We start from the raw sequence: 25,190 nt of genomic DNA, 5'->3' as shown, positions 1-25,190 counted from the left end.
GCTCTGTCACATGGAAAGTAAACTTGACATTTTGTTCAGTCTGAAGCAAACTCTTCCAAGCATCCTATTGTCTACTGAGCTTTATATGTCTACAGTGTACTGCTACCAGATGCTGTTTCACCATTTCTGAGAGCTCTGAAAACAAGAGGGACATTTCTATAATTAATAATGGAAAACAATTTCACTTTTAATTTTAATGATATCACAAAAGATCCAGTCCATCATGCTTTGTGAATCAGCTCCTGACAGCTGCTGAATAATAGAGAGAAAACTCCACCTTGCTTTCTCTTCAGATGATGTACCATGTTACTTGTTATTCATTAAGCCCTGTTTTCATGCAAGTTCATTAAATAGAATTGATGAGTAATAGGTACTGTACTGCCTGAAGGCTACTTTGATTCCTGAGTTTTAGTGTTACTCTTACGCCACTCTTCTTGCCAGCGCTTGAGTAAGAAATAATTGCAGTGCAAATAAACTTGCTGAATGTTCTGGCATTCTTAATGATTTCTAGGAAACTGGCTTCCAAATTTGCAGCCACATGTGTTTCAAATAGCGTTATCAGTATTTACCCTGTCAGGAGAAGGAATACAAAGTTCCAGAATTTCTGGTTCCAGAGACTGTTTGATGCTTTGCTTTAGCTTTGTGCTGCAAGCCGGAACATCATTGTATATCTCTGTGGTGTGGCCATCTGCTGTTTGGGTTAGCAGGGAACTCATTTTGGGATTGGGCAATCTGTCCCAAGGTTTGGGACCTTGGCTCAAAAACAGGGCATTGCTGATCCAAGGGAAAACAGCATACTGAACAAATTGAAAAAAAAAAAAAAGTATATTTCATCCTTCCAGTCTCCATTTGAACTTAACCATCACTTTGGAATGTGTAGTGTTACACATCTCAGAAGATTGATTAAATGTGGCTGCACTTCTGTGGTGAAGATTAGTTATACTATAGATTCATACAAGAAGAAAGCTCTCCTGGTTGGAGGTCTCACAATGCAGGAATCTGTACTTCACAAGAAGAAAGCTGTCCTACTTAAAGATCTCAAAGCAGAGGAGGGCTGCTACCAAGGTTTTAAGCCACCTTGTCACACTTAGGAGTCTGGACTGTTCCATGGGTTCCCTGCCATAACAGTGTCCCAAAGCTGCTGCAGGGCTCTGGGACCAGTTAAGCTGTGAATTATGTGCTCCAGCAGACATCATCTTATAATTCCTGTGGATGAAAGAGGACTTTGTGACACAGGGACTCCCTGCTGGAGACAGGACAAGGGAGTATTTCCATTCCTATCGATATCTGGACACAACCCTTATTCTTAGTCTGAATGCTCCTTACAGGGCTGTATCAAAGCTCATGTGACACTGTGACCTTCAGAGAACAGCTTTATAGTGTGTGGCTTCCCTAATATTAAATGGAGGAAGTTTGTAGCCTTGTATGAAGGAGGAGCTCAGCTTGGGCAGGAAATGGCAGTTGAGCAGAACAGGGAAAATGTCTTTTAATCACCAGGGCACAGGAATAACCTTGTTGGAATAAGTGCAAACCTGAAGGAAAAATAATGATGGACAGAGAGAAGCATCATTAAATATCAAAAGCAGCCATTTAGAATGAAACTTCTAAGGAATTTACATTCATGGCCAAACCCCCCATCTCCAGAAGGCAATGGAGGAGTGAAATATGAGTCATCAAGGCTACATCGGCTTTGGAAAAATGTAACAATCTAGATTTGAAATAAGTGAAACAGAAGAATAGAGGAAATATTTTCAAGGTGTCTATCTAGAATATGATGGCTTCATATATGGGACTTGATCACCAACCCTTTAGCTAGCTTTTGACCCAGAAGTGGGGACTTCCCTATCGAACAGTTACTACTCAAAATTAGGACATTTTTCATCAAATCTGAAAAAGGTTGCAGGAAAGAAACAAGTATTCAGAGGAAAAAGCAGGATTTCATTCTCCTGGCTGATCTCTGAGGTGTCCTGGATGAGGAGCAGTAAGCAACTAGACAGATATTAACTCATCAAGTTTGTTGCTGTTTCATATCAGGCTGTTAAAACAGTTTGTTTCTGATTTGTTGCCCAAAAGTTTAACTGTCTTTCCGAAAGCATTTTTTAAAAACTCTTGTGCTTGCCTAGTGCTGAAGAAGAGGTGGAATGAGCTATCAAATAGCTGGCAAATAGTGGGTGCTCTGTTTTCATGGTGCTCATGGGACATGCAGCACCTCTGTGGGACTTGTGCCTCATAATGAGTAAGTGTGCAGCTCCAGGCTGTGGAGATCAGTGTGAAGGTGTTGCTGTCAAGTAGTGGGATTTGGAGAGGATCTTTTTCTGACAGCAACAATATGGTGCTTCTTCTCACTGTGGGATTGAAAGCAATCAAAAATAATCTGTAATTTAACAGAGCTCAGATCATGGTTAAACCCAGAAACTGTGCTCTAAACTTTAATTCTGAGGGACATTCCAACCCTGAGGATGGGCGACTTGTGCCTGAACATGGAAATATGCTTGACAGGTAGGAAAACCCATATTCTGATAGTATCTTGTAAATAAGATTTACTTTCCCAATGAGTTGACACATTGTCAAACTGTAGAGGCTACAGTTCAGAATAAAGCAAAATTAATGAGAGACTATTGACCAAGTTGTGGACAGAGCAAGCACTCTGATGCAAGATTTGGCTGTCTTCTCAAATTAAAGAAATGTGCTTTTCAAATGCATGCTGCTGATGGACAGAACATAGCAGAGAGTTTTAATTTACCAATGGCCAGCAAATAGACAGAAAGACTCATGCAATTAATTATGTTAGACTCTGTTCTGTAGTAGAAGATGCTGTGTCTTCATTCAAGTACTAGTGAGGTAGGTATTTTCCTTCAATTTCTGTCTAATGTGACATCGCTATAAAAGGGAAAAATGCTGTAAAATTGACCAATTATATTAAAATTGGAGCCTTTACATAGCTGTCTTCTCAACCAGGTTTCACACAAAATCCTCAAGTAAGAATTAATTTCAGTAAGAATTAATTTTGTAACTAGGAACACAGCTTATTCAACTTCACCCAGTTGGACTCAACTCAAGGCTCCAGGTAGTCTTGAGTAGTCAAAACCTCTGGAAAAGTAGACCAAGTCCTAAAGATGGGCTGAATACCAAGGAACAGGACATCAGATTATTATAGCCTGGTTTCCTAATATATTACCACAGATCACAGAATAGGTCAGGTTGGAAGGGACTACAGTGAGTTATCTGGTCCAAACTCCCTGCTCAAGCCAGGTTATTCTAGAGCACATTGCACAGGATTGTGTCCAGATGACTCTTGAGGACTTACCCTTGCTGAATTTCAGACAGTTCTTCTCTGTCCATCTCTCCGACCTGTCGAGGGCCCTCTGAAGGGCTGCACAGCCCTCTGGGGTATCGGCCACTCCTGCCAGCTTTGTGAACTTGCTGGAACAGAAGAGGCCTCTGCCCCTTCATTCAAGCCATTGATGAATAAGATAAACAATAGTGGGCCTGGTATTGAACCCTGGGGGACCCCACTAGTGACAGGCCTCCAGCTAGACCCTGTGACACTGATTATCACCTCTGGGACCTGCCATTCAGCCAGTTCTCAATCCACCTCTCTGTCCTCTCATCCAGTCCACATTTACTGAGTTTGTTTATGAGGATGTTATTCTGTTCACTGATGTCTAAGCTGGCACCAGTGCCAGCTAAAGCTTTCCTTGTGACTGGCATGTTCCAAGAGCATTCTCTGGTGTCTAATAAAAGGTATGTCCTCGTGATGTAGTCTCCCCCTCAGCAGGAACACTCAGAGGGTATCTTTTCTCCAGGAAGATGTTCTTTTCATGAAGCTTGTGGGAACTTAGCAAGTTTCTGACTGCTGCTGCACTGTCTGGAACCAGGCAGTAAGTCCAGAAAGTGCTGTGGGCTGGGAAAACAGACACAAAGTGTTGCAGATCTTTTCAATGTGGTTATGTATGTATTGGTAGTGTGTGGAATCAGCCTAAAAATCATGTTTTAGGAATAAAGAAGTAATTACATGAATGGTTGCTAGGAAATGCAATAGAAATGACAGATACATCTGCTGGCTAGGAAATGTTGGTTTAGCAACGTTGTCCACGTTAACTCATTAAGATATCATGCACTGTTTTCCACCATTTTATTCCCCTCCTTGAATTATGTGTCTAAATTACCTACTGATTATAGCAGCTATTTGTTAGCTTTTGGCCGAACCACAGGAAATTTTTTCCCTTTCCTGCTAGCAGGGCCAGCAGGCTGTCCATGCTGGAAGCACTTCAACAGTGAGACTCTTTCCAAAGAACGGTGCAGTCTCCTGAATGTTTGGCCGTGCCCTTCTGTGGGATGAGCTGTGCAATTCCCATGTACCCCCACCCCCTTTTACTCTTTCCTATTCTGAATAAGTTTTTTGTGCTTAAGCACCACAAATGTCTTGATGAGTTACTGGGTTGGATTGGCTATTCTAGTATTTCCTATTGGCCTTTGGAAGAAAATGTGAAAGTCTGGTTTTAGTACTGTAAATAAATATTTTTAATAAAGTTTATAAATGTGTAAAATGGATTTCAGAATGGAAGTTGTTTGCATTGTCATAGGGCCACTAATTTCATTTATTGGTAGAGATGGACCAACTGAAAATTTGGTTTAAAAATTGACATCAATAAGTAATACAAAGTTAGGGGTTTCTGCATTTCTTAAAACACTGCATCTTTTGTAGGGATCAGGAATAGATACAGCTTTCCTCCCCACCCCACCCCTCCACCCCCCGCCCCAATGATTTCGGAAATGACTCACATTCTTGCAGATTTTGGCAAGCTTTCTTAATCCCCTGTCTCACTGTGTGGCTCATCTTCCAGGCAAACTTTGCAACAGTGGCTGCCAAGCTACAGATGAAAGCAGAACTAGCTGGCAGAATCAGAGGTAAAGGACCTCTGTGTGTTTTGTCATATTACTTGACAGCTTCTGGAACTGCAGATAATGTTCGATATTTCCAGTATTACCCATGTGTAGAGCCTGAAATTACCCTAGTGATAGGAAGGAAAGGGTAGAGAAACAGTATGAGGAGAATTCTCTGTTAATTATGACACTGAGGAAGTGAACTTTGCTCTAAATGAAGTTTTAACCTGTGCTAATGGTGAAAAATATCTTAACTCATCTTCAAAGCCAAGGATATCTGGCCCTGAGAAAGTGCCTTTGAATTAATTACACTGCATTATTTAATGGCTATAAAATTCTCAGTCCCTTTGGTGTCTGTTAACATGTTCCCCTGTAATTGCAGTGCAGTTTTCTAGGAGAGGAGACACTGTAATTTTAATGTTTAGTGTGTTAACCAGAAGCAAAGTTTAATGTGTTCTTAAATAATATTCAGGTTATCAATGTCAATTCCAGACTATCAAATAAAGAGATTTTTATTTTTAAAGTAGTCTGATGGTAAATTTCACGGGTATTTTCAGCAATAATGAAAAATCTGCCTTAAAAAATATAATTGCTGAGAACCTATGAGTGTCCAAGCTACCCATCCTCTGAAAATTGCTGTAATTGTTGTACTTTGAATTGTCTGTAAAGAATCCTGACTGTGAGAAGCTTAGTTTGTAAGCTGACCATGGGTTCTCCATGTGCAGGACAACAGCTGTTGATGAGTTTTCTTCTCCTTAGCCCCACCATGGCCTCCATGTAACCTGCTTTCAAACATTACTCAAGTAATCTTATTCCCTTTTCACCATCTTCCAAGAAGATACTATGATTTGTACATATTTCTGATCTCCTCTCTTCATTTCTTTGCAAAATGCTCCACTTCCACCTTTTTTTTTTTTTTCAGTAGTGCTTGCATATTTGTGGTGTTTGTCCACCAATGGGCTGATAACATCATCATCCTTGAAGACAAGGAGAACCAGAAGGGACTCAATCCTGTGTGTCCTCAAACACAAGCCTGATCACCAAACTGAGACACATCTCAAAAGAGGTTAATTAGATGTTAAAGACTCTACAGTCCCATACTTTTAGTGAATGACATTAACTTTTCTGCTCATGGTTTGTCAGTAGTCATGTGTCACTTATTCTTTGTGTGAATGAGCTGACGCTCCTGTCATCACTATTTATTCTCATCCTATGCTTAACAAAATCAGAATAATGAAAAAATCAAATTAAAAAGCACTGAAGAATTTTTAGCAAAGCATCAAACTATAACGACAAATATTGCCCTGACAACTACCTTTGCTCTAAGCTGAATCAGATCAGCTGTTGCTGTGCTTTGACTGACTCAGAGTTAAACAACTCGATGTTATTCTAAGTCTCCTGTTGCTGAAAAACACATTTTTAACTTGAATATAGAAAGTAATTAACTCCACCAGTGCATTCAGGGAGAAGGAGAAGAGCTACAGGGGCCTAAGTAACCCTGCAGCAAAAGTATAGAGTGGCCAACCCTGTCCTGTCTCTTTGAACCAAAATGTTGTGTTTGAAAAGTTAATGAGTAGTGTGGTTGGCAAGCTGGCTGCCTCCCAAGCTCTCTGGAGGCAAGCAGGGCCTTCCAGGTGATGCACAAGGTTCTTGGACATGTGGATGTGCTCACTGCTGGCTTGTGAGGCTGCAAACACTGTAACACAACACTCTGGTTGTGAAGGGTAAATGAACTGAGAAAAGACAATGGGTAAAGCCTTTTCAATGACAAAGCTGTCATTGAAAAGACAAAGAGACTTTGGCTTTTATAATCTTTATTTTATTTTTAAAAATTAAAAAAATATTTTAAAATTGTTTAGAAAAAAGTCATTAATTTCATTAATTTTTAATTTTTTAAAAATTTCTTATTGCTATAGGGAGATTTGTTTGTTTTGGTGTTTTGTTTTGCTTTTTTTTTTTTTTATTAATGAGTGAATGTGCCTCACTTGAGTGGTAAACAGTATCAGAAAAATCCTCCTGGGGTTTTGCAGGACACCAACCTGCTCCAGCTGCTATTGTGTGCCAGGTACAAAATTACTCTATAAAAATTACTCTAAAATTACTCTTGCATTTTCTAGAAATCCCTTATGTGCTGCCCCTAACCAGAACAAAGAAACATGGGCTTACTTGTATTATCTTTGTTAAGCTTTATCTATCATGACATTGCTTTTACTTCATCCTTTGAACAAGGAGTTGACTTTAGAAAAGGGAGACATTCTCATTGCTGTATTCATGTGGAAATACAGATTTTGAAAGCTGCTCTTTGAAAAACTTGAAGTATCCAACTCGAGGCTGGATTTTTAGTATTTTTTTTTCTTTTTTCTTTTTTTTTTTTTTTTTTCTTTCTTATATTGTAAAATTATTGGTTTGCCCCCTGTGCTCCAGAATTCCACAGTATGGATTTGTTTAGTCCTTTATCTGAGTTTCTAAATTACATGTGGAACACGAAGCCACACGCTTTCTCTGAAGCTACTTGTTTGTTTTTGCCCTGTTCTCCCCTTCTGGATGTCTCACCTGCTTTGTGTGTCTGCTGAATACTTCGTCACTTGGTTTCTGGCTAATCACATCCGATGAAGGGCTTTGTCTCTCTTGTGCCAGAAGATTTGGCTCAGACATCTAAAGCAGTTGCACAGGTTATTTGAAGGGTTTATTTTCTTTCCAACAGAGGTAATCTTTATCACATTAGATTTTACCAACTTCGTCCTTTACAACAAGGAACATAAAATTAAACCAATACAGACTAAAAAAACTAGTTTAGATGTTGCGTTTAAATGTGTTAGAATCTTGTGTTGATTCAAGAGCTATTTGTTTATAAATACTCTCCAGATAAATATTCATGGAATAGCTAAGGTTTTTTTGAGCTGAACATATGATTTAAAGCTTGCTATAAAAAGCTTCAGAGTCATTACATTATACTAATACTGTAAAGCTGAAAATATAATACCAGGGAACAGACAAGTGGAATAAATGCACTCTGTGAATTCTACAGACACCTATTACTCTCTCTTTAGCAAACATGATGATAAAGCTGATCTTAATTGTAACCAAGCCATCTATAAGAACTGGAAGTTAAAGCGATACAAATTCCATTTAGGAGTGTGGTGTCCTGAAGGGCATATCGGTGAAGGATCACTCAGTAGCCACCTGCATCTTTCTCTGTTTGCCTCAACACTGGCTGCTGGCACATAGGAGGTGTGATACAAGCCTAAATGGAGCTTCTGATCCAACCTAAGGTAGCTGCTTTTATGAATTGATTAAATTATGATTTTTTAAAAGCTGATGACTACTGATGAGGTAAAAATACTCAGGAATATGGTGGGTTTATTCCCAGAGCTGTGCTTTCACATTTATAATGAAATTTGAAACCAGGTCAGTTTTATGCTTCCGGTTTTTTTGCTTACATGGAAGCAGGTATTTTCCACACATCTACTTTTATTCAATGCTAAGTTCTATATGGATCAAATCTTAAGTAACTCAGCAGTAGATTAATATTTTACTGGCTGTGTCTACAGGGCCTGTTGTGCATCGCTCAGTTTCTGTGCTCCCTGGGTTCCTGGGGCTGAAGCCCACGGTCAGTTCTGTGGGCTGAGCTACTCCAGCTTTGCAAGGCTTGGGCTCAGAGTCTGCCACTGGGGCCACTGGAACCAGGTGTCACTTGTCAGGGCAAGGACAAAAGTTGCTTGCTTGTGCCTGCTATGTGTCGTGTAGATTCACCTACAGACAGCCAGGAAAAGCCTTTATCTGTAAATAAACATAACAAACAAATCTGGACTTTGTTTGCTAAACTCCTTTCGTAGAGCAGAAGATAGTTTATTTATTACCTTTTTCACTATAGTATTTGTCACCATTGGTTAATAAAATATAGCCTGTTAGATCTTTTGTAAAAAGAGTGAATTTTTTTCTTTCCAGAGATAGTATTTTTTCCATTTTTGGCCTCATAGTATTTAGTGTTTTTTCCTGTAGGTGCTGCAATTTCTTTTAAAAAGTCAGGCTGTAAATAGTTCTGTTTCCATGCAATGTTGAACACAGTGGAATTTTGAAGTTTGATATTGCATCTAGAGGGGTCTAGGCTTTTTTCTCTCCATTGCCCTGTCAACATGATATTCTGATCCCTTATGCCTTTGCCTGGGATCATGTGGACTGCAAGAAACAATTTGACTGATGGTTTTTAAGCTGTATTACAGCTGCCAAATTCTGGAAAAAAGGATAATGTCTTAGACCAATGAAAGATGACAGCATTTGAAATACTTTGTCCATTTTCAAGTTCTAGACTCGTCAGAGACAATAAAATAAAAGTTACAGGTTTTTATTTGGTGTGAATATTGAATGTTTGTGAAAGATTCATCAGTAAAGCAGAACAGATCCATGAGGCTGCAATTCTGTGATTCTGTAAATTTGTTCAGTGGCAAAGGATTATGAATACAGTACTTGGGGTCCTGCAGCATTCACATAATACAGTGGGAGCTACTTCTTTTCTTCCTTTTCTTCAAAAAGAAAATGCAATCTCCACAGCAGCATGTATCTTCATCCTACAAAGCAAGGAGCCAGAACGCAGAAGAGAATTTTAATCTGAAAATGTCTTTTTACTACTGTAACTGCCTTTCTGTGCTTGGTTAAAGAGGCTTGGCTGTCATTGGACTTGCACACACTTGCATCCCACTTCAGTTTGTCCTGTCCTCCACCCTGTTAACAGTCACATTTCTGCAGGGTGAAGATAAAGTGTGAAAAAAAAAAAAAAAAAAAAAAGGTTTTGGGCCTTCTCTTTCCTTTTTGGTTTTTTTTTTTTTTTTATTTCTTTCATGCTTATACAAAGGTTGAATGAATTTTCAGTGTTCTTGCATACCAGTTTCCTACTTCCTAATTGTTTCCAATAGCACTGCCATCAGATTGGCAAAGGGTGGGAGAAGAGATGGTGCTGTCTGGAACTGAGGCAAAGAAAAGCTAAGTGGCTTCCCCAACAGCAGGCAGAATTATGTCACAAAGCTGAAACTTGAGAGAATAAGAAACTCTTAGTTTTTTTTTTTTTCCCTGAGTTTTTCTTCAGTGTCTACAGTGCAGACTGTTCTCTCTTGGTGTACATTTGATTTTTTTATACTCAGGCATTTTTTACTGAGCCCTGCCCTCTGCATCTTCCTCCCAGTCACAGGCACGTAGATATTGAAGCATATCTTAAAGTCACAGACAGTCACAAATAAGTGAAAAATATGGAGGTGAGAGGACAGAGGCTGTTTTAGTTAAATCATTCAATTGGTCATTGGGGAACTGCTAATGTCTAGTTCATATTCATGGTGTACCTATGCTATAGGTACACTCATGGGAAAGGCATCTAGTCTAGTAGTCTTCTTTCATCTGATGAAGTGAAACAAACTGTACCAGGAAACATCATTTTACAAGTGTTTCTACCTTTATGTTGCTGGACTGTTTCTTCCCTCTATACTAGGCAAAGTCCATTTGATATACAGAAATTGTCTGACAGTAGATGTTCTCTCATAGTAAAAAATTTGCTGTGGCTGACCTAATGTCAAAACCAAGCAAGAGTGAAGCTAAGTTTAAACGAAACTTGATTCACATATTGCTACCTTGAAAAATTACAAGATATTTTAAAAATATGGGGCTCCTGTTGGCATAGATTTTTTTCTCTTTCAGCCAGGTCAAATTTATGTCTGCAGCCATTTTCTCTAACAAGCAGTTGTGTTTTTCTTAGCTGGGCTAGCTCCACTTTTCTGTTGTTGTGGGGACACCAGTATGTGCTGCCAGCAGAAGGCTGGGGCTTAGCTGCAGGTGTTCATGTTCTTCCTCACATAGTGTGAGCTCCAGCTGTCTGAAACCTACCTGCTGTGTTGGGGAAAAGTGCTGGAAACCTTTCAGAAAAAAAAAAACCCCAGCTGCCTAAAGTCCTGCCTAGATCAAATGTGCAAGAGTCAAATTTGTCACTTGGTCAGCTTATCAGTGGGACAGGCTTGATTAGAGCTGTCTTTGCTGTTTGTTGGAGATGAACAGCAAGGCAAAAAAGCTGGAGTGATATATGACTATGGGAAAAGCTGCTGAGGAGATACTGTCAGTCTGGAAAGAGTGCCTATTTGTTCTTGGAAGTCTGTGCAGAGTGTCTTGTAATGTTTTTATGGTTGAATGTGCATCTGAGTATACAGTTGTGTGATCATCTGCATGACTTTTCTTTTTTTCCTTTCTCACAGTGCATGCCAATTAAAGGCCTTGGATTTGTGCTTGGAGCCTACAAATGTATTTGCAAGGCTGGATTCTATCATCCCAACATCTTCTCAGTGAACAGCTTTCAGAGTAAGTGCCTGAGTTAAAAAAAAAAGAACACAGAGCTAGCATTAATAATGCAGGGCTGCTTTTATCTTCGTCAGGGTTATACAGTAAAATCCCAGTGGTTTGCAACTCTCTGATTATATAATCACTTAAGGAGTGGTCCTTTGGTTTGTCATTCACAATACTCTTGAGGATCCTGTAAAACATACCCACTTGAAGAATATTTGATTTGTAAATAAATTAAAAAACATGAAAAGAACCCTTGCTAAGGGGAAATAGAGATTTCTTGCATCTGTGCTCATGCAAAGTATTCTGGAAATTAATCTACCCATTTTCTGTTTAGCCAGAGGAAATTAGAATGCCCTAGCCTCTGGCTTTGTGTGGGCTTTAATTGTTTTCATTTTACTTCATTTGCACAGGAGAATTCAAAGGAGCATCCAAACTCTTAATACATGCTGATGAGGTAATAGAGATGGTTCAAGCCTGGGAGTCTCTTTGGCTGGATGTATGGATAACATACATCCTACACATGCCCAGGACACACACTGTATGGTTCTTAGACTGAATTGCCCACAACAGGAGAAACAGAACTTGGTTGATATTAGGGAAGACAGACAAAATGCATGCCCAAAGCTGATGTCTGTTACTGTCATCATGTGACCAAATCTCTGTATGGATTTTGTGCTGAATTTGTTGCAATTGTACTGATAGAGCTCAGGCTGCAGTCACAGGTGCAAAGCTGCTGCTTGGAGGTGTAACAGGCATCCTTCTCTGCCTCCTGCTTTCAGGTTCATCTCATGCCCAGCTTCTTTGCACTGCCCTTTAGCCAGCGGTTCATGTCATCAGCTCTCACTGTGAGATCAGTTCATGTGAGATATCCAGGGAATGGCAATGAGTGACTTCAACCAATCTTGGTCCAGGACTGCATCTGTTATCTCATGCCTTGTGTGAAAACAGTTGTTTCTGTTTCCCAAGATAAATACTTCTAGTACTAATCATAATTTAATTTACACATACACAAACACACACACACACAAATATATGGGATATAATGTCTCCTGTGCATATTTGTAGGGTAAATAGCACAGTTAGTTCAACAGTTTATCTGCTGAGCGTTTCCCTTGTCTTTTCATATGGTCAAGTGCTGCAGAAGGCAGCCTTGTGATAGTGCTGTTTCTCTAGGCTGTGTGAATCTCTTGCTAGAGTAAGGAGGATGTTTGGTTCTTCCTGAAGTGCAATGAGTTCTGGTGGAGTTAGGATTTAATTCCTTGAGAAAGCATATAAAGAAGACTTCATACCAAATGCCGTAGAACACACACACAAAATGTGACTAGAGATCAAAACAACATTGATCATTAGGGATGGGATTAACTTTATTTCATATCAGTTGTGCAAAATGTATGTGCTTGGTATGTATTAGTCACCTAGATTTCAACTGCTGTCAGCATCAAGAGCATGGCTCCCCTGGACAGTGATTTGTCTTTAGATGGAAAAAGCAATACCTCCATCTTTTCTCCATTTGCTATAGAATGAAGAGCCTTAAAATGGTTATTTAGCTCCTAATAAAGTGAAATTTGTCTCAAGGAAGTTTGCAAATGCTGATATTGTAGGATGTAGGGGGCCAGTTTGATTGGAGCCTTTGTTTCTGTGAGGTAACCCGAGTTTTGAAACTGTAAAGATGAACTTTTTTAATTCATCCAGCAGCTCCACCTGCTAAGTTGTATAGATGATTTCAAAAAGTGAACAGTGAGACTGGAAATTACTAAAGTAATGAGAAAAGCCTGTGGTTCAAAGGAAACTTGGCCCTGTCACACAGCTGCATTCTGTAAAAAGAAAGAGGAAAAAATGACATGGATAAAATGGCTGTAGTATGTATTTGGTGGCTCAAAGTGATGTTAACATAGGAATTCTAGATATGAATTCTGCAAGCAATTTTGACAGAAACTGTCTGATCTGGAGATCTCTTTGTGGAGCTAGGTTGGTGAAATCCGATGATGAAAGAGATGAAACTGAATAGAAATGTTAATAATTTAGAAAGTATTCCTAGTGGAAGAAAATAAAGAGGCAGCAAAGATCTGCAGGTCTCAAGATATCAGAAAGGAGATAGATAGAAAAATAAATTACCAGCTTTGTACTTCACTCAATTGAAAAATTGGATTGTATTATGTCTTGAAATGGGAGCATTTCTCAATGGTGCCGGGATTTTGCACCACAGCAAAATATGGAAAACCACAGTTTCACATTGTGTCTGAAGTGTCCAGCTTTTGAGTGGGGGAAAGGTTCTGCTTTCAGCCCAGATTAATGTTTTGTTTGAGTCTGAAAGATAACTGTATAATGCAACTTTGCAGGGATGTTGAACACTCCACACAGTTTATTGGTTCACTCTGTGGGAACCTGCAATGTGACATAAGCAGTGTCTGCGTAGGAAAGATTCTGCAAATCAGTTGCTTTCTTGTCTTAAAGCAGCATGGTGTTGCTGCTCCCAGGAAGGCTGCACATGTTGCAGGTTCCCAAAGAGCGTGTGGGACAGGGGCACAGCTGGAATTCAGGCTGTTCTCTTACTGAATAAGAAACCAGATAGGAGGGCATTTCCCTCCCAAGTCTGCGTTCATTCTTCAGAACTGATGGAGCCAAAATACGTAAAACCTTTCTATTTTTTCTGCATGTGTTAATGAGGATCTTGGGTACTAGAAGGGGACAAAGTTATTACCATACTTCCAGGGTGTCTTTTGAGGTTGGAAATTGATTTTAGAAAAAAAAACACATTTCATGTACACAGGCTGTATTAACCTATAAGTACTTGAGTATGTGGTTATGCACTTTCTCCTAATGGCTCATTTTTAGGTAGCACTATTAGTATAGATAGAATAGACTAATTGATGATTACTTGTATTTTAACATTCCTGTAACACCCTTCTTTAAAGTATTTCTCTGCCTTATGGGGTAATCAGGTTTGCATTGAAAAATCTTTAGCAGAACAATGGTGCTTTGTTCAGCCTTGAAGTTTGCCCTTTAGCAATGCATCATCCATATACTGCAGAAATTCGCAGCTCTTGCTGTTTGGATGTGGAACCTGTCCTGCTTGCACCAGAAATGGTTCTTTCATCTGAATATGGGACTTTGCTGTCTTTAACACTGCCATGATCACATAAAACTTTCCAAGAGGAATTTCTGGTTCAACAGGAACCGCTTTGGCTTTGTTTCTTCAACGGAACCTGCACATGCAGATCTTTGCATATATGAAGGTTGTCACTGACTTCAGTGATCCCTTTCCGGGGTGAGGCTTATGACCATGGCTGATGGCCAGGTTTTGGTGCCAAAAGGTCCAGTTACATTCTCACCAAATTACTGCAACATCACTGATGCAACTGGAGTGTCCCTAATTTACTCTATTATAGAACAGGAGCAGAATCAGTCTTTTGTTCTGCTCATTGCTCAGCATGCGCTGTGCTTTCTGTGTTCATGTGCTGAGTTCTGACTGGAGTGCAGGATGATTTGATTTGGGACAAAGCAGTCCCTGCCCTGGCTCTCAGCAGTCTGTGGTGCCATTCTCACTTTGCAGGAAGGTCTCAGCTGGAAATGTTGCAGCTGCTGAGGCATCCCTTGCGTGGCAAAGTGTCCTTAGGAGAACTGAAGCTGATGAAGAGTTACCCTCAGGAGAGCATTTCAAAAACAGATGGGCCAATCAGACAGAAAAATAAGACTGGGATAGAAGAGAGAAGAGCTAGGAAAAAAGTCTGGTGGAGTGGAAATAGCTGAAACATTTAAGCTTTTTGTTTTATTATACTTCATGTTAGTTTGTGTCCTTATTCCTACTTCCTACCTACTTTGCTCGATTCTTTTCTCCTTCCTTTTTATCTCTTTTATTTTTTTGGTTACTACATTTTATTTCTCTTTATTTTCAGCTTTAACTTCTGCAGCACAGTGTTTGCTTCCATCTCATTTGTGACAGTGCTGAAACTGCTACTGCCTTACACAAAGCAGGAATGACTTCTTGTCCATTTACCTTACCATGTCTAGAATCTTTTGACATGTTTTGAGGAGGAAAAATTGTTTTTATTCACTGCAGGAAACATGTAATCCCAAAGAACTGCTGAGACAGGACAAGGCACAATGAAACATCTAGCAATTCTGTTAGAGGCACTCCAGACTTGGCTTAGGCTGTCTGTATCGTGAACTGATGTTATATTGACTTTGGTGAGGGGACAGGACCAGACCAAAAGGGCAGAAATGTTCAACTATGCATTGGGCAGCTGTGCCTTGAGACATATAGTCATGGCAAGGGTGTGGGTGGACAAGATCCCTGTCAGTGGTATATATAAGGAACAGTTCTTCCCCAAGAATTTGTTTTAGAGGGTCTGAAAAAAGTTCTTTCTTTTTGTCAAGGAGAAAAAAAAAAAAAAAAAAAAAAAAAAAGCCCCAAACACATAGGAATTGTTAATTGTTCCTCATTGCATTATGGGAAAATTCATGTAGATCCAATTTTTTTTATCTTTCTTTTATTAGTTATAAGGAACAATCACATGGAATCACAGAATCCAGTAGGTTGGAAAAGACCTCTGAGATCGCTGAGTCCAACCTGTAAGGAACCCCCACCTTGTTAATCAGACCAGAGCACTGAGCACACATCCCGTTGTTCCTCAGACACCTCCACCTCCATCTGATAGTCAAAAGATACTCAAAGAAAAATCAGTCCTGGCTGGCAGTGCAGACAGTGCAGAAGATGTGCATCAGTGATCTTCCTTTGTATACAACAGACAATACCACAGAAGCAATAAATTGGAAAAGACCTCTGAGATCATTGAGTTCACCCTATGACCGAATACTGCCATAGACTAGACCATGGCATTGAGTGCCACGTTCAGTCTTTCCATAACTCCTCCAGGGATGGTGTCTCCACCACCTCCCTGTGCAGCCCATCCCAGTCTCTAAGCATAACACCAGACACATCTAAAGAAAAGCTTGCTATTGTGCTATGAAGTCATATCCGTGGGATATTCACTTCAACATGCAACTGTCTATTTAACTGTTATCCCTGTAGTATGTGATGAGCATCCACATGAAGTCACTCCCACATATGATTCTGATAAGAAACTGCTTGATAAAATGGAATATAAGTCATTTGCAATGACTTTCAAGGTTGAACATTTCAGAAATAAAGTAAGTGCATCAAGTTTAGAATCATGCTAAATTATCAAGCCATATTCAGATAATATTTGTGACAAGTCATCTCATAACTGTGGGTCTTGAACTATATTTTTCTGTGTGTAAGTTTTTATACTGCAAATAATTAATTTAGTTGACACAACAAAAATATATTAACAAACGGTTTACAGGGCTCAGAAATGTGAGGTTTTAAAGAGATAGGCTAATTGAAGGGCAGCTATAGAAATGATAAAGGATCAGATATGTGGTGGAAAAGCAGGGTGACATGAGCTTAAATGTTGAGGAAATGAAGTGGAAAACTTGGACAGTAGGGAATGCACTCTTGGTTTGGATATGGAGATGAGACGTGGGAGACTGTGACTTCTGTCTCTGGCAGAGGACAGTGTGGGTCTGGTGCTCTAGAATTTAAGAAAGCAGGGATCTGATGTTAGATTTGGAGAAGGTGGTTTCTGTTAAGGCTCTTGGAATGATAATGGGCTGAGGTCCATGGGTGTGTGCTCTGAAGAGACGTTCCAGTTCTAGAGTATCTTCAACATTAGTGTTCCTTAGAGGTTCTCCATCTGCTTGGTATGCCCAAGCATGGTTATTTGCCAAGATTTCCATTCCTACCTCACACGGTCTGGGTCAAAAAAGTACAAGATCTCTTCTTGCTGACTCCTTGTATCTAAAAATCTGACTTCCAACATGAGTCAGCACTACTCTGCTATATTCAGGTTTCTGACATCTTAGTTTGGAATAGAGCTCCAAGGAGAAATTCACGAAGTGCATGAGAAATACTATCCTGTTCTCTACTCAGTCTGGGATGTGGGATTATTTATTTCCTTTTAACTATATTCTTTTTTCCCCCCTTTCTCTTTTACCTTTTAATTCTATTCATGGCCTGTAGGGTAAGCAGCCTTACAAGAGTTTATGGGCAAGTGTCATAGATCAGAAAAATGAGGAATCCTTCTGTGTGTGCTCTTGATGGGTTCACATTGATGGATGAGATGTCAGTTCAAGAGTCATTGATTTTCCTAGACAAAATATGTGTGTCTACTTCCTGGTGTGCTTATGTGAACAATGGAAAACTATACTTAGTCTAAGTGCACTGGTTTTGCTTTGGGAACAGAGTAGTGCAATCATGCAACAGCCTGTTGAACAAATGTTAATTAAGAAGGTTTTCATCTAATTTGAAGCTCATTAATTCACTAGATAGCATTTTTATAAAATTGAGGAACAATCTGAAATGGGATCAGAGCTTGTACTATGAACATTAGGTAGTTAATGGGTCTGCCCTTCATCTGTCTGTGTAAAATCCATTCCTTATTCCCAAATATTTAATGTAATTTTTTCCTCATTCAAAATTCTTCATAGAATTTCCTGTGTCGATTTAGCCCACTTTAAATATAACAGGAAAGCATTTGATGTTTAATAAGCTCATTTTCCCTCATCGGTCTGCATTTTCTGAATGTTACAAAGGACGGTTTAATGAGAAAAGCAGCACTGGGCAAGCTATTTTGTAAACTATTGAGAAAGAATGGGAGGGAAAGGAAACCCAGCAGAGGACTGGTGATGAACTCCCCATCCCCTACAGCTAAAGGTGTTTCCCTTCACTCTTCTGATACTTTCAGGAAAGGATGCAGAAAATCGCTTTTCTGGTGGTGAATTGTCAGAGGAAGTCTACACCTGCCTACCCTGCAGAGAAGGATGTTCTTTCTGTACAGATGATACTCCCTGCTATGCACAGGAGGACAAGTATTTACGGCTGGCTATCATCTCCTTCCAAACGCTCTGTATGCTGCTGGATTTCATCAGCATGCTGGTGGTCTACCATTTCCGCAAGGCAAAGGTAAACCCGCGGGCTTTACTTTGGTGCTCCTCCTCACCGTGTGGTACACGCTCGTTTATCTTGGTTCTGTAGTTTCCCATTTTGAGGGTCAGTTTCTCAGGCAAGAAGCGCAGCTCAAGGGGAGGATGGGATTTCCAAACAGGAATGTTTTCCTGAATTGTTTATGTGATTTTGGGGAAGAAGAAGAAGAAAAAAAAAAAAAAGCTGAGCCATTTGTGTCTTCCAATGAAATATGCTTGCCTTTATAGATGTTCAGTACAAATCAAGGAAACTATTAAGTAATTTTGGAAAATCAGGCCAATTAATTATGCACATATCTAAAGGGACATGGTGTTTTTAGAAACTTGGAATCTTGAAAGTCTCTGCATTACCACTGCTGGAAATGATGTTTGGTTTCAATATATTTGAGTGACTAGATGGAAAATAATTATGGCAAAGAGAAATCTTTCTGAATAATTCTAGTTCCTAGAGAGTTTAAATGTGATTCTATGGTTAAAGATTGTTTTTTTTTTTACTAAAGCAAGAGTAAACTAAGGAGTATCTGTAAATTGCTGATGCAGCATTTATGTACTAAGCTAATGAACTTTCTGCTTTTACTTCACTGAAAATCTGGTAGCATCTCTTCGATTGCCTCAGTAAATACAGAATATTCTCTGAAACTTAAAATTTACTAAAAAGAAATTAACTGAAGATGGCATATATTCACTACCTACATTTGAGAAACGTAGGTGTGCACACAGTATGCTACATTATTGAAATTAATAGCATCATCCACTTTCTATAACTAGATAAGTATTTCCATTTTGGTTTTTGGAACACGTGATACTACAGTCTTCCTGATCCTGCAGTGTCTGTGTTACAAATGCATGGTTCATTTTGAAAGAGTTTAATATCCTGCCAGGAAATCACAGAACGAGCAATAACATTCCTTTTTTTTATCTCTTCTGTTTCTGACAGTGTCTTTGTATTTAATGATATTATATTAAATGAGTCAAATTACAGACTTAATTGTATTCATAAAGTTTTTTTGTTATGAAAGTTTGTTGTAGGCATCTGTTTAGTTGCTTGACATTAATTTAGCAGAAGAACTTCATTCCGATTTTGTGAGGTTTTAATCTGGTAATGTTACTCACTTTTAATGTCATAAACAGCATCATGACAAGCATTTCGTGTGAGTGAAAACTATTTCTAGACTTAGAAAATGATATGCAGCTATTGCAAACTGGGCTTGACTTCTTTTTTACACACCACAATATTGATTGTTTTATAGGGAATATTTATATTTTCTCACAAATAGGTTGAGAAATAGTTTTCACTCTTTCACTTGTACATTTGCATATGTTCTGATATAGATATCTGCTAGAGTAAAAAGATATATCTTCATTAGACATTACACAGGAATCTTGTGCTTCACAAAACCTGCTAGTGATGAAAAGCACATTTTTACATTTGTGATGATTAGTCAGTTCTCCATAGTAGTCTGTGAGTGAAGAAACACATGGAATTCAAATCTTTAATACCAAAGCAATTCTAAAGTGGCATATACACATCTTTTGTTGTCTCTGAAGTGCTTTTCAGTCATTAGGAAAAAGTTTGTGCTTATTTTTTTTCCCAGATTCTCTCTTACCATTGGTAATCATGACATATGAATGAGTGAGAACCAGTCATAAAAAAAAGCATTCTTTTTCCCTGAAAGAAAAAATATGCTTTTGAGACATTGCTGTTCATTCAGTTGACCAGAGATGGATTTAATTACAGTTTTAGTTCCTTACAGGAAAGTTAACTTTTCTCTAAATGTATATCTCACGAGGAAAAGGGAAGGAAACATGAGACAAAAGAAATAATATGGTGATTAACAAACCTTTCCATTATGATTGATGTTTTCAAGGAATAGAAACTGATAGATTTTCCATTGCTTTTCATGTCATTCAGTTGAGTTTTTCTTAGATATTCCTTTAGTGGTTTTTATCTTGTTTGTACAGCATGAAAAAGATCTTGTGTGTTTACCATGTCATGAGAAGTTGTATGAAGGGCAAACATACTGAGAACAATGAGTATTTGCATAAGAAAACTGCTAGTTACATTGGGAAATGACAGAAATTTGGAGTGAAGGAAGAAAACTAGTAGTTTACTATGTACTCTCTGCCAAGGAGGTAGAATCATGAAAATGAAAGAACACATATTGAAGTATATTCAAAATATCTGCCCTTTTGAGAATTTCCAACTGTTAGTGAAGCAAATCACAGTTAGGTTAGTATATATGTCTGTGATTAAAGTTGCTGTGTTAAACTGCTCATTTCCATTGTGCTGTGTGGGAGTCAGAGAAGAGCATTTCTTTCTATTCTCTCCCACGTGTAGCACTATAATATTCAAATGGTTGCAAAAAATAGTTTTGAATGCACCATTTTAACAGAAAGAACAGCATACTGCTACTATATCAAGAAGCAAACTTCAAAGTGTTCAAGGGAGCAAAAGATGGGAGTTGAAAATAAAAGATGTTAAATTAAGGCCCTTTCAGTGCTGAAAGGAATGAAGAGTAGATATATGACATTTTGATCTGTCTGTTGATCAGTAAAATCAAAAGGTAAATGGGATCAAGTTACCTCTTTTGTAAAAGTGACTGCAGAAGGCTTCTCAATGCTTGTACTTCACAGGGGCTCCTGGTAATTACTACCTTCAAAAAACTAAGGCCCTGAAAAGTTATGGTCTGCCAACAGAAAGCACTTGGGAAGAAACACCCCAGGCACCTCGGCAGTGATTTATAATAATTCATAAAAAGAACAATAAAGGTCCCTAAGCATCCTTCAGCTTATGATGGAAGTGACATGGCATTTTCTTTTGTCTTAAAAAAGGTCAATATATCAGTAAGAGCAGATGCAGATCATAAGTATTTTAGGGAAATGAAGAAATACTTCAGCTATTCAGATCACACTGGTTAAACTTTTTATGACCAAGCAGTACTTACAGTGGAAAATTGCCATTGGCCTAGTTTTGTCAACAGTGTGGGATATATGTGAGATCCAAGGCAGTTGCTGAAAGACCAACCACGTGTGAAAGATGGAGCACTGCACTGCCACAGAGCATGGCCATGAGAACAGAGACCTTATTGACAATTACTGCCGAAGTGCTACTGAAAAAATGTGATGATAAAACTTTCATTTTGACACAATCATTATTACTCACCTAGGCCCTAATAATAAGACTCTACAGAGAACCTGGTAAATACCAGCTTGTGAGTTCCCGCACAGATCTTGACAAAATGAACGGTAATAAATAGGCAAAGCCTATAGCAAGCCAGAAGACCGGCTTTTAAAAGCCAGGGTTCTATTTAGAGGGGCTTTTACAAGTCTCTGAAGTTGTAAGTCTCTTCTTCTAGAACTTCTTAAGGTTCCTCTGAAGACTCCTCTTCAGACTTCTATCTAGAAAACTGCTGAACTATTAATTGTGTAATAAGTTTACATTAATAGCAGTAGGAACAATGGAAGATAGGAAATGTGACATCTGTATTTATAAAGACTCCTTATAATGGTGACAAGAACTGAAGATCAATAGATCCAACTTTCACACTTTGAAATTCAGAGTAATGGTAATAAATAACAGAACTACTGGGTCCGTGGGCAAATGTGGGAAGTGGGCTTTTGTGAGGATGTGATGCCCTACAAATGTATTTGTAGCTCTGTGAAGGGGAGTTACGAGCATGTGGATATGAGAGTACTTCTTCCAAGGTCTGCCACCAAAAGCTCTTAAAAGTTTGGTCTCAAGGGACTAGGTGAGCTGCACTATGTGTAGGTAACCAAGGAGTGGCAGGAAATATGGTATAAAATCATGTACAGTAGTGAGATGTTGATGTGCAAACATAGATATGTATTCATGGTTCCTCTTAGGGTATCACTAGAGGGATTAAGGATCAAGGGATCTCTCAAATGTTCAAGGAATCTCTCAAATGTTTTTAAAAAAAGAAGTAGTTGCATTACAAAACTTTTAGTTGCTTTATGTCACTCACTGGCAAAGAATGTCACAGATCTCACAGTATAAAGCAATTCAGATAAGAAGGAATAATTTCTCTCACTACATATTTCTATATATGTTTCTATATTTTGGGGTATTTAAACACAGTGGTTTTGGTGAAATATCTGATGCTTCAAGGTCATAATTTTATTGTTGGAAAGTTGGAGGATAGATCAGGAAGGATCATTCTCTGCTTCTTTAATAATGCAGTACAGGCTGTGAAGTGAGGTATGACACTAGAGTCTAAACCAGAACGTCTTTTATTCTTTTGGCAAAGCGTCATTAGGTTAGATTTCATGTCTCTTCATGAAAACCTTGTAGACTTGCACATTTGATAGGTGACAAAACAAAATTCAACTTGTTCATCCAAAATACAATTGATCCAAACTACTGGTTCCACTGACCAATCTGACCATTGCCAACCTGTAAATGTAAGTGCACAGTAGCAACTTCAAGCAGTCATTGAAATTGGCCAAAAGAGCAAAATGGAATGGCAAAAAAATACTGTGACAAAGCGCCAGTCAGTGCTGTGGAATTCATTTGAGGCTTTGTCAAACACAGGTAAAAGTGACTCAGCAGTTCTGAGATCAGCTCAGCAGTAATGTTAACTTGCAAGAGTCATAACTGGAGAAAGTCACAGGCAGAAAAGGTGGCCCATTGCCAAGAGAAGGAAGAACTCCAAAACCATAAAAAGAAAAGAAATTTGGAAGAAGGCACAGAAGGATTAGAAGAAGCTAAACCACTAGTGTAAAGCTTTGTAGGGAAACACAGAAAAAGCTGAAAAATGTAATAGATAAAGAGGAGATGCTACTGCTATAATGGGAAAAGACGAAGCATTTCAGCAGGAGAGTAAATGGGGGAAATGTGCCAAACAAAGAGAAAAGGGGAAAAATTATTCATAGCTAATACAGGAGGGAAATCAGATGTGTCTATCACTTCAAAGAAATCTTTTCTATGGACAGCCCCCGTGCCAATCAGTAGTGAAAGCTGGAAGCCATGAATCTGGTATTGACACACGGTGCAAGAGGCTCAAAAACTCAAGGGAGATGAAATTTTGTGAAATCCCATCAGAAAAGCTGACAGCACCTGACAGCACTAGTTTAATGCCACTGAGGGAATTGTGTGATGAAGCCTGGGAAAAAGAAATCTTTCCTCAATAGTGAAAATGTTGGAGTTCTATTTTGACTGCTCTGACAGAGTGACTTTCCTGAATATGACCTGGGAAGGTGGTGAGACTTCTGCAGTGTCAGAGAAGTAAAGGGACACTGGATGCAAAACAAGGAACAGGCTCAGTACTGTTGATAATCGTGTTACGTGTCTTATCAATCACAAAGTCTGTAAAGGAACAGGCTCCTCTTATTTCCTTGGTTTTCAAAGGCTTTGATAGAGTTTGAGTTTGAGGATCTTGCAGAACAACTTTCAGCCTTACCAAGTCAAATTTTCATGGCTGTGTACAGAGGTGCAAAACATTCTCTAAATTGAACAACTAAGGAACAAAACAGCTCAAGGTGATACTAGCAAACATCTTTATGTGCTGTGGCATTATTATTGATTTAATAATGCAAACATCACTACATAAAACATGTCCAAAAAGTATGAGGCAAAGCAAAACAAAAGTAGCTGTTTAGACAAGGACAGAAATGATGGATATTAAAAAAACAAATATTCTCAAAAATGAGAAGTTGAACAGTGATTTTGTAAGAAAAAGCATAAACAAAATAGTAGAATTCATCTGTGTGAGCAATGCTGTGTGGACCAAGGGAGAGCTCAAACAGGGAGTGACCAGCAAAGCTACTGGAAGGAAACTGAACATTTAAATAACTATAAAAAAAAAATCAGATTTTTAAAAAAATTCAGACTTAACATAAGGCTAGAAATCTACCAGAGCCTTAAAGAGAAAATCAATTGTGTTGTAATTATGTTTTTGTAAAAGTACTGGACTGTGGAAGGACATTACTGCAAAGAACCTAAAAGGCTTATCAGTTATAAGGCTGCCTTTTCAAATGAATCGGAAAGAAGAGCTGAAAATAACTGACCTTTGCATAGCAGCCTACCACCTCAAACAGGGAGCTCTCGGGAAGAATGCAACTGCAGTGAGGAATTGTAAGTGCCCTTAAGAAATGCCAAGAACCTCTACTGGCAAAGAGAACAGAGAAGTTGATCTCGGTCATAGAGTGGAAGAGACTAATTGCTGCTTTGTGATGAAGGAGAGATGAGGATGTGCTGCCAGCCTTGACTCATGCTAGACCTTTTCAGAAGGGGCTTGTTTGCTGGGAATTCTCATTCAGATCAATGCTAAAGGCTTCAAAGTAGTTGCACTAAAGCCAAACTACTTTGCCCTCATCTCACCACCTTGTGGTGCTGCCAGGTTCTGGAAATAGGGGAACAGAGAGCGAGCATGGGGATCTGGTCTTTCCATCTTCCTGATGCACGTGTGGCCAGCATCTCTGGATGTAAATACAGCGTGTCAAGGTAAAATTGGTAGTAGTGAGCACACTTGAAAAAGGTTGTTTTCAGCTCTGAAAAATAGTGGAAAAAATGCTTAGAGTAACACAGTAATTTGGAATGGTGTTGTCACATGGCATTAACAATGATGTGATAGAGCCCATTGGAATGAAGGGCTTTGCCCTGTTCAAGACCATTTCCAGTCTCAAATATTGGAAATTATAAACTAAATAACATTTTATTGTACTGGTCTTCTCCACCCCTGCCCTCTCCAACCCCCCTTTTATGAACATTTGGGAACTCTTGGAAATACAGAAATATAAATGCTTCTAGTGAGAGGAAGAAAATATGCATCTTGAACACCAATCAAGGTAAATAGAGGTAACAGGACCATATGCCTAATCATCAACAGGAATAAATAATTTTCCCTCTCTTAAGGGAAATGTGGCAAATAATAGAGTACAGACTGTTTTTATATGGTGTTTATTCTGTCAAATAAATCTTTTCATTTTGGAGTTCAGGGTGGCTAGATACACTCTGCCAC

The 25,190-nt window shown here is 38.9% G+C and overlaps 1 protein-coding gene across 1 annotated transcript in view; it reads left to right on the top strand.

Moving 5' to 3' along the window:
• Nucleotides 1-25,190, top strand: part of GPR158 (G protein-coupled receptor 158) — a 187,315-nt gene that overhangs the window by 69,138 nt on the left and 92,987 nt on the right. The window contains exons 3-4 of the mRNA XM_053972486.1: nucleotides 11,121-11,223; nucleotides 17,976-18,193. Of these exons, the coding sequence (XP_053828461.1) occupies nucleotides 11,121-11,223; nucleotides 17,976-18,193 (321 nt within the window). The remainder of the gene's footprint in view (nucleotides 1-11,120; nucleotides 11,224-17,975; nucleotides 18,194-25,190) is intronic.

The sequence above is a fragment of the Vidua macroura genome, chromosome 1, assembly GCF_024509145.1.
Source record: "Vidua macroura isolate BioBank_ID:100142 chromosome 1, ASM2450914v1, whole genome shotgun sequence".
Taxonomy (NCBI): Eukaryota; Metazoa; Chordata; class Aves; order Passeriformes; family Viduidae; genus Vidua; species Vidua macroura.
This window is presented reverse-complemented; position numbering and strand designations above follow the sequence as displayed.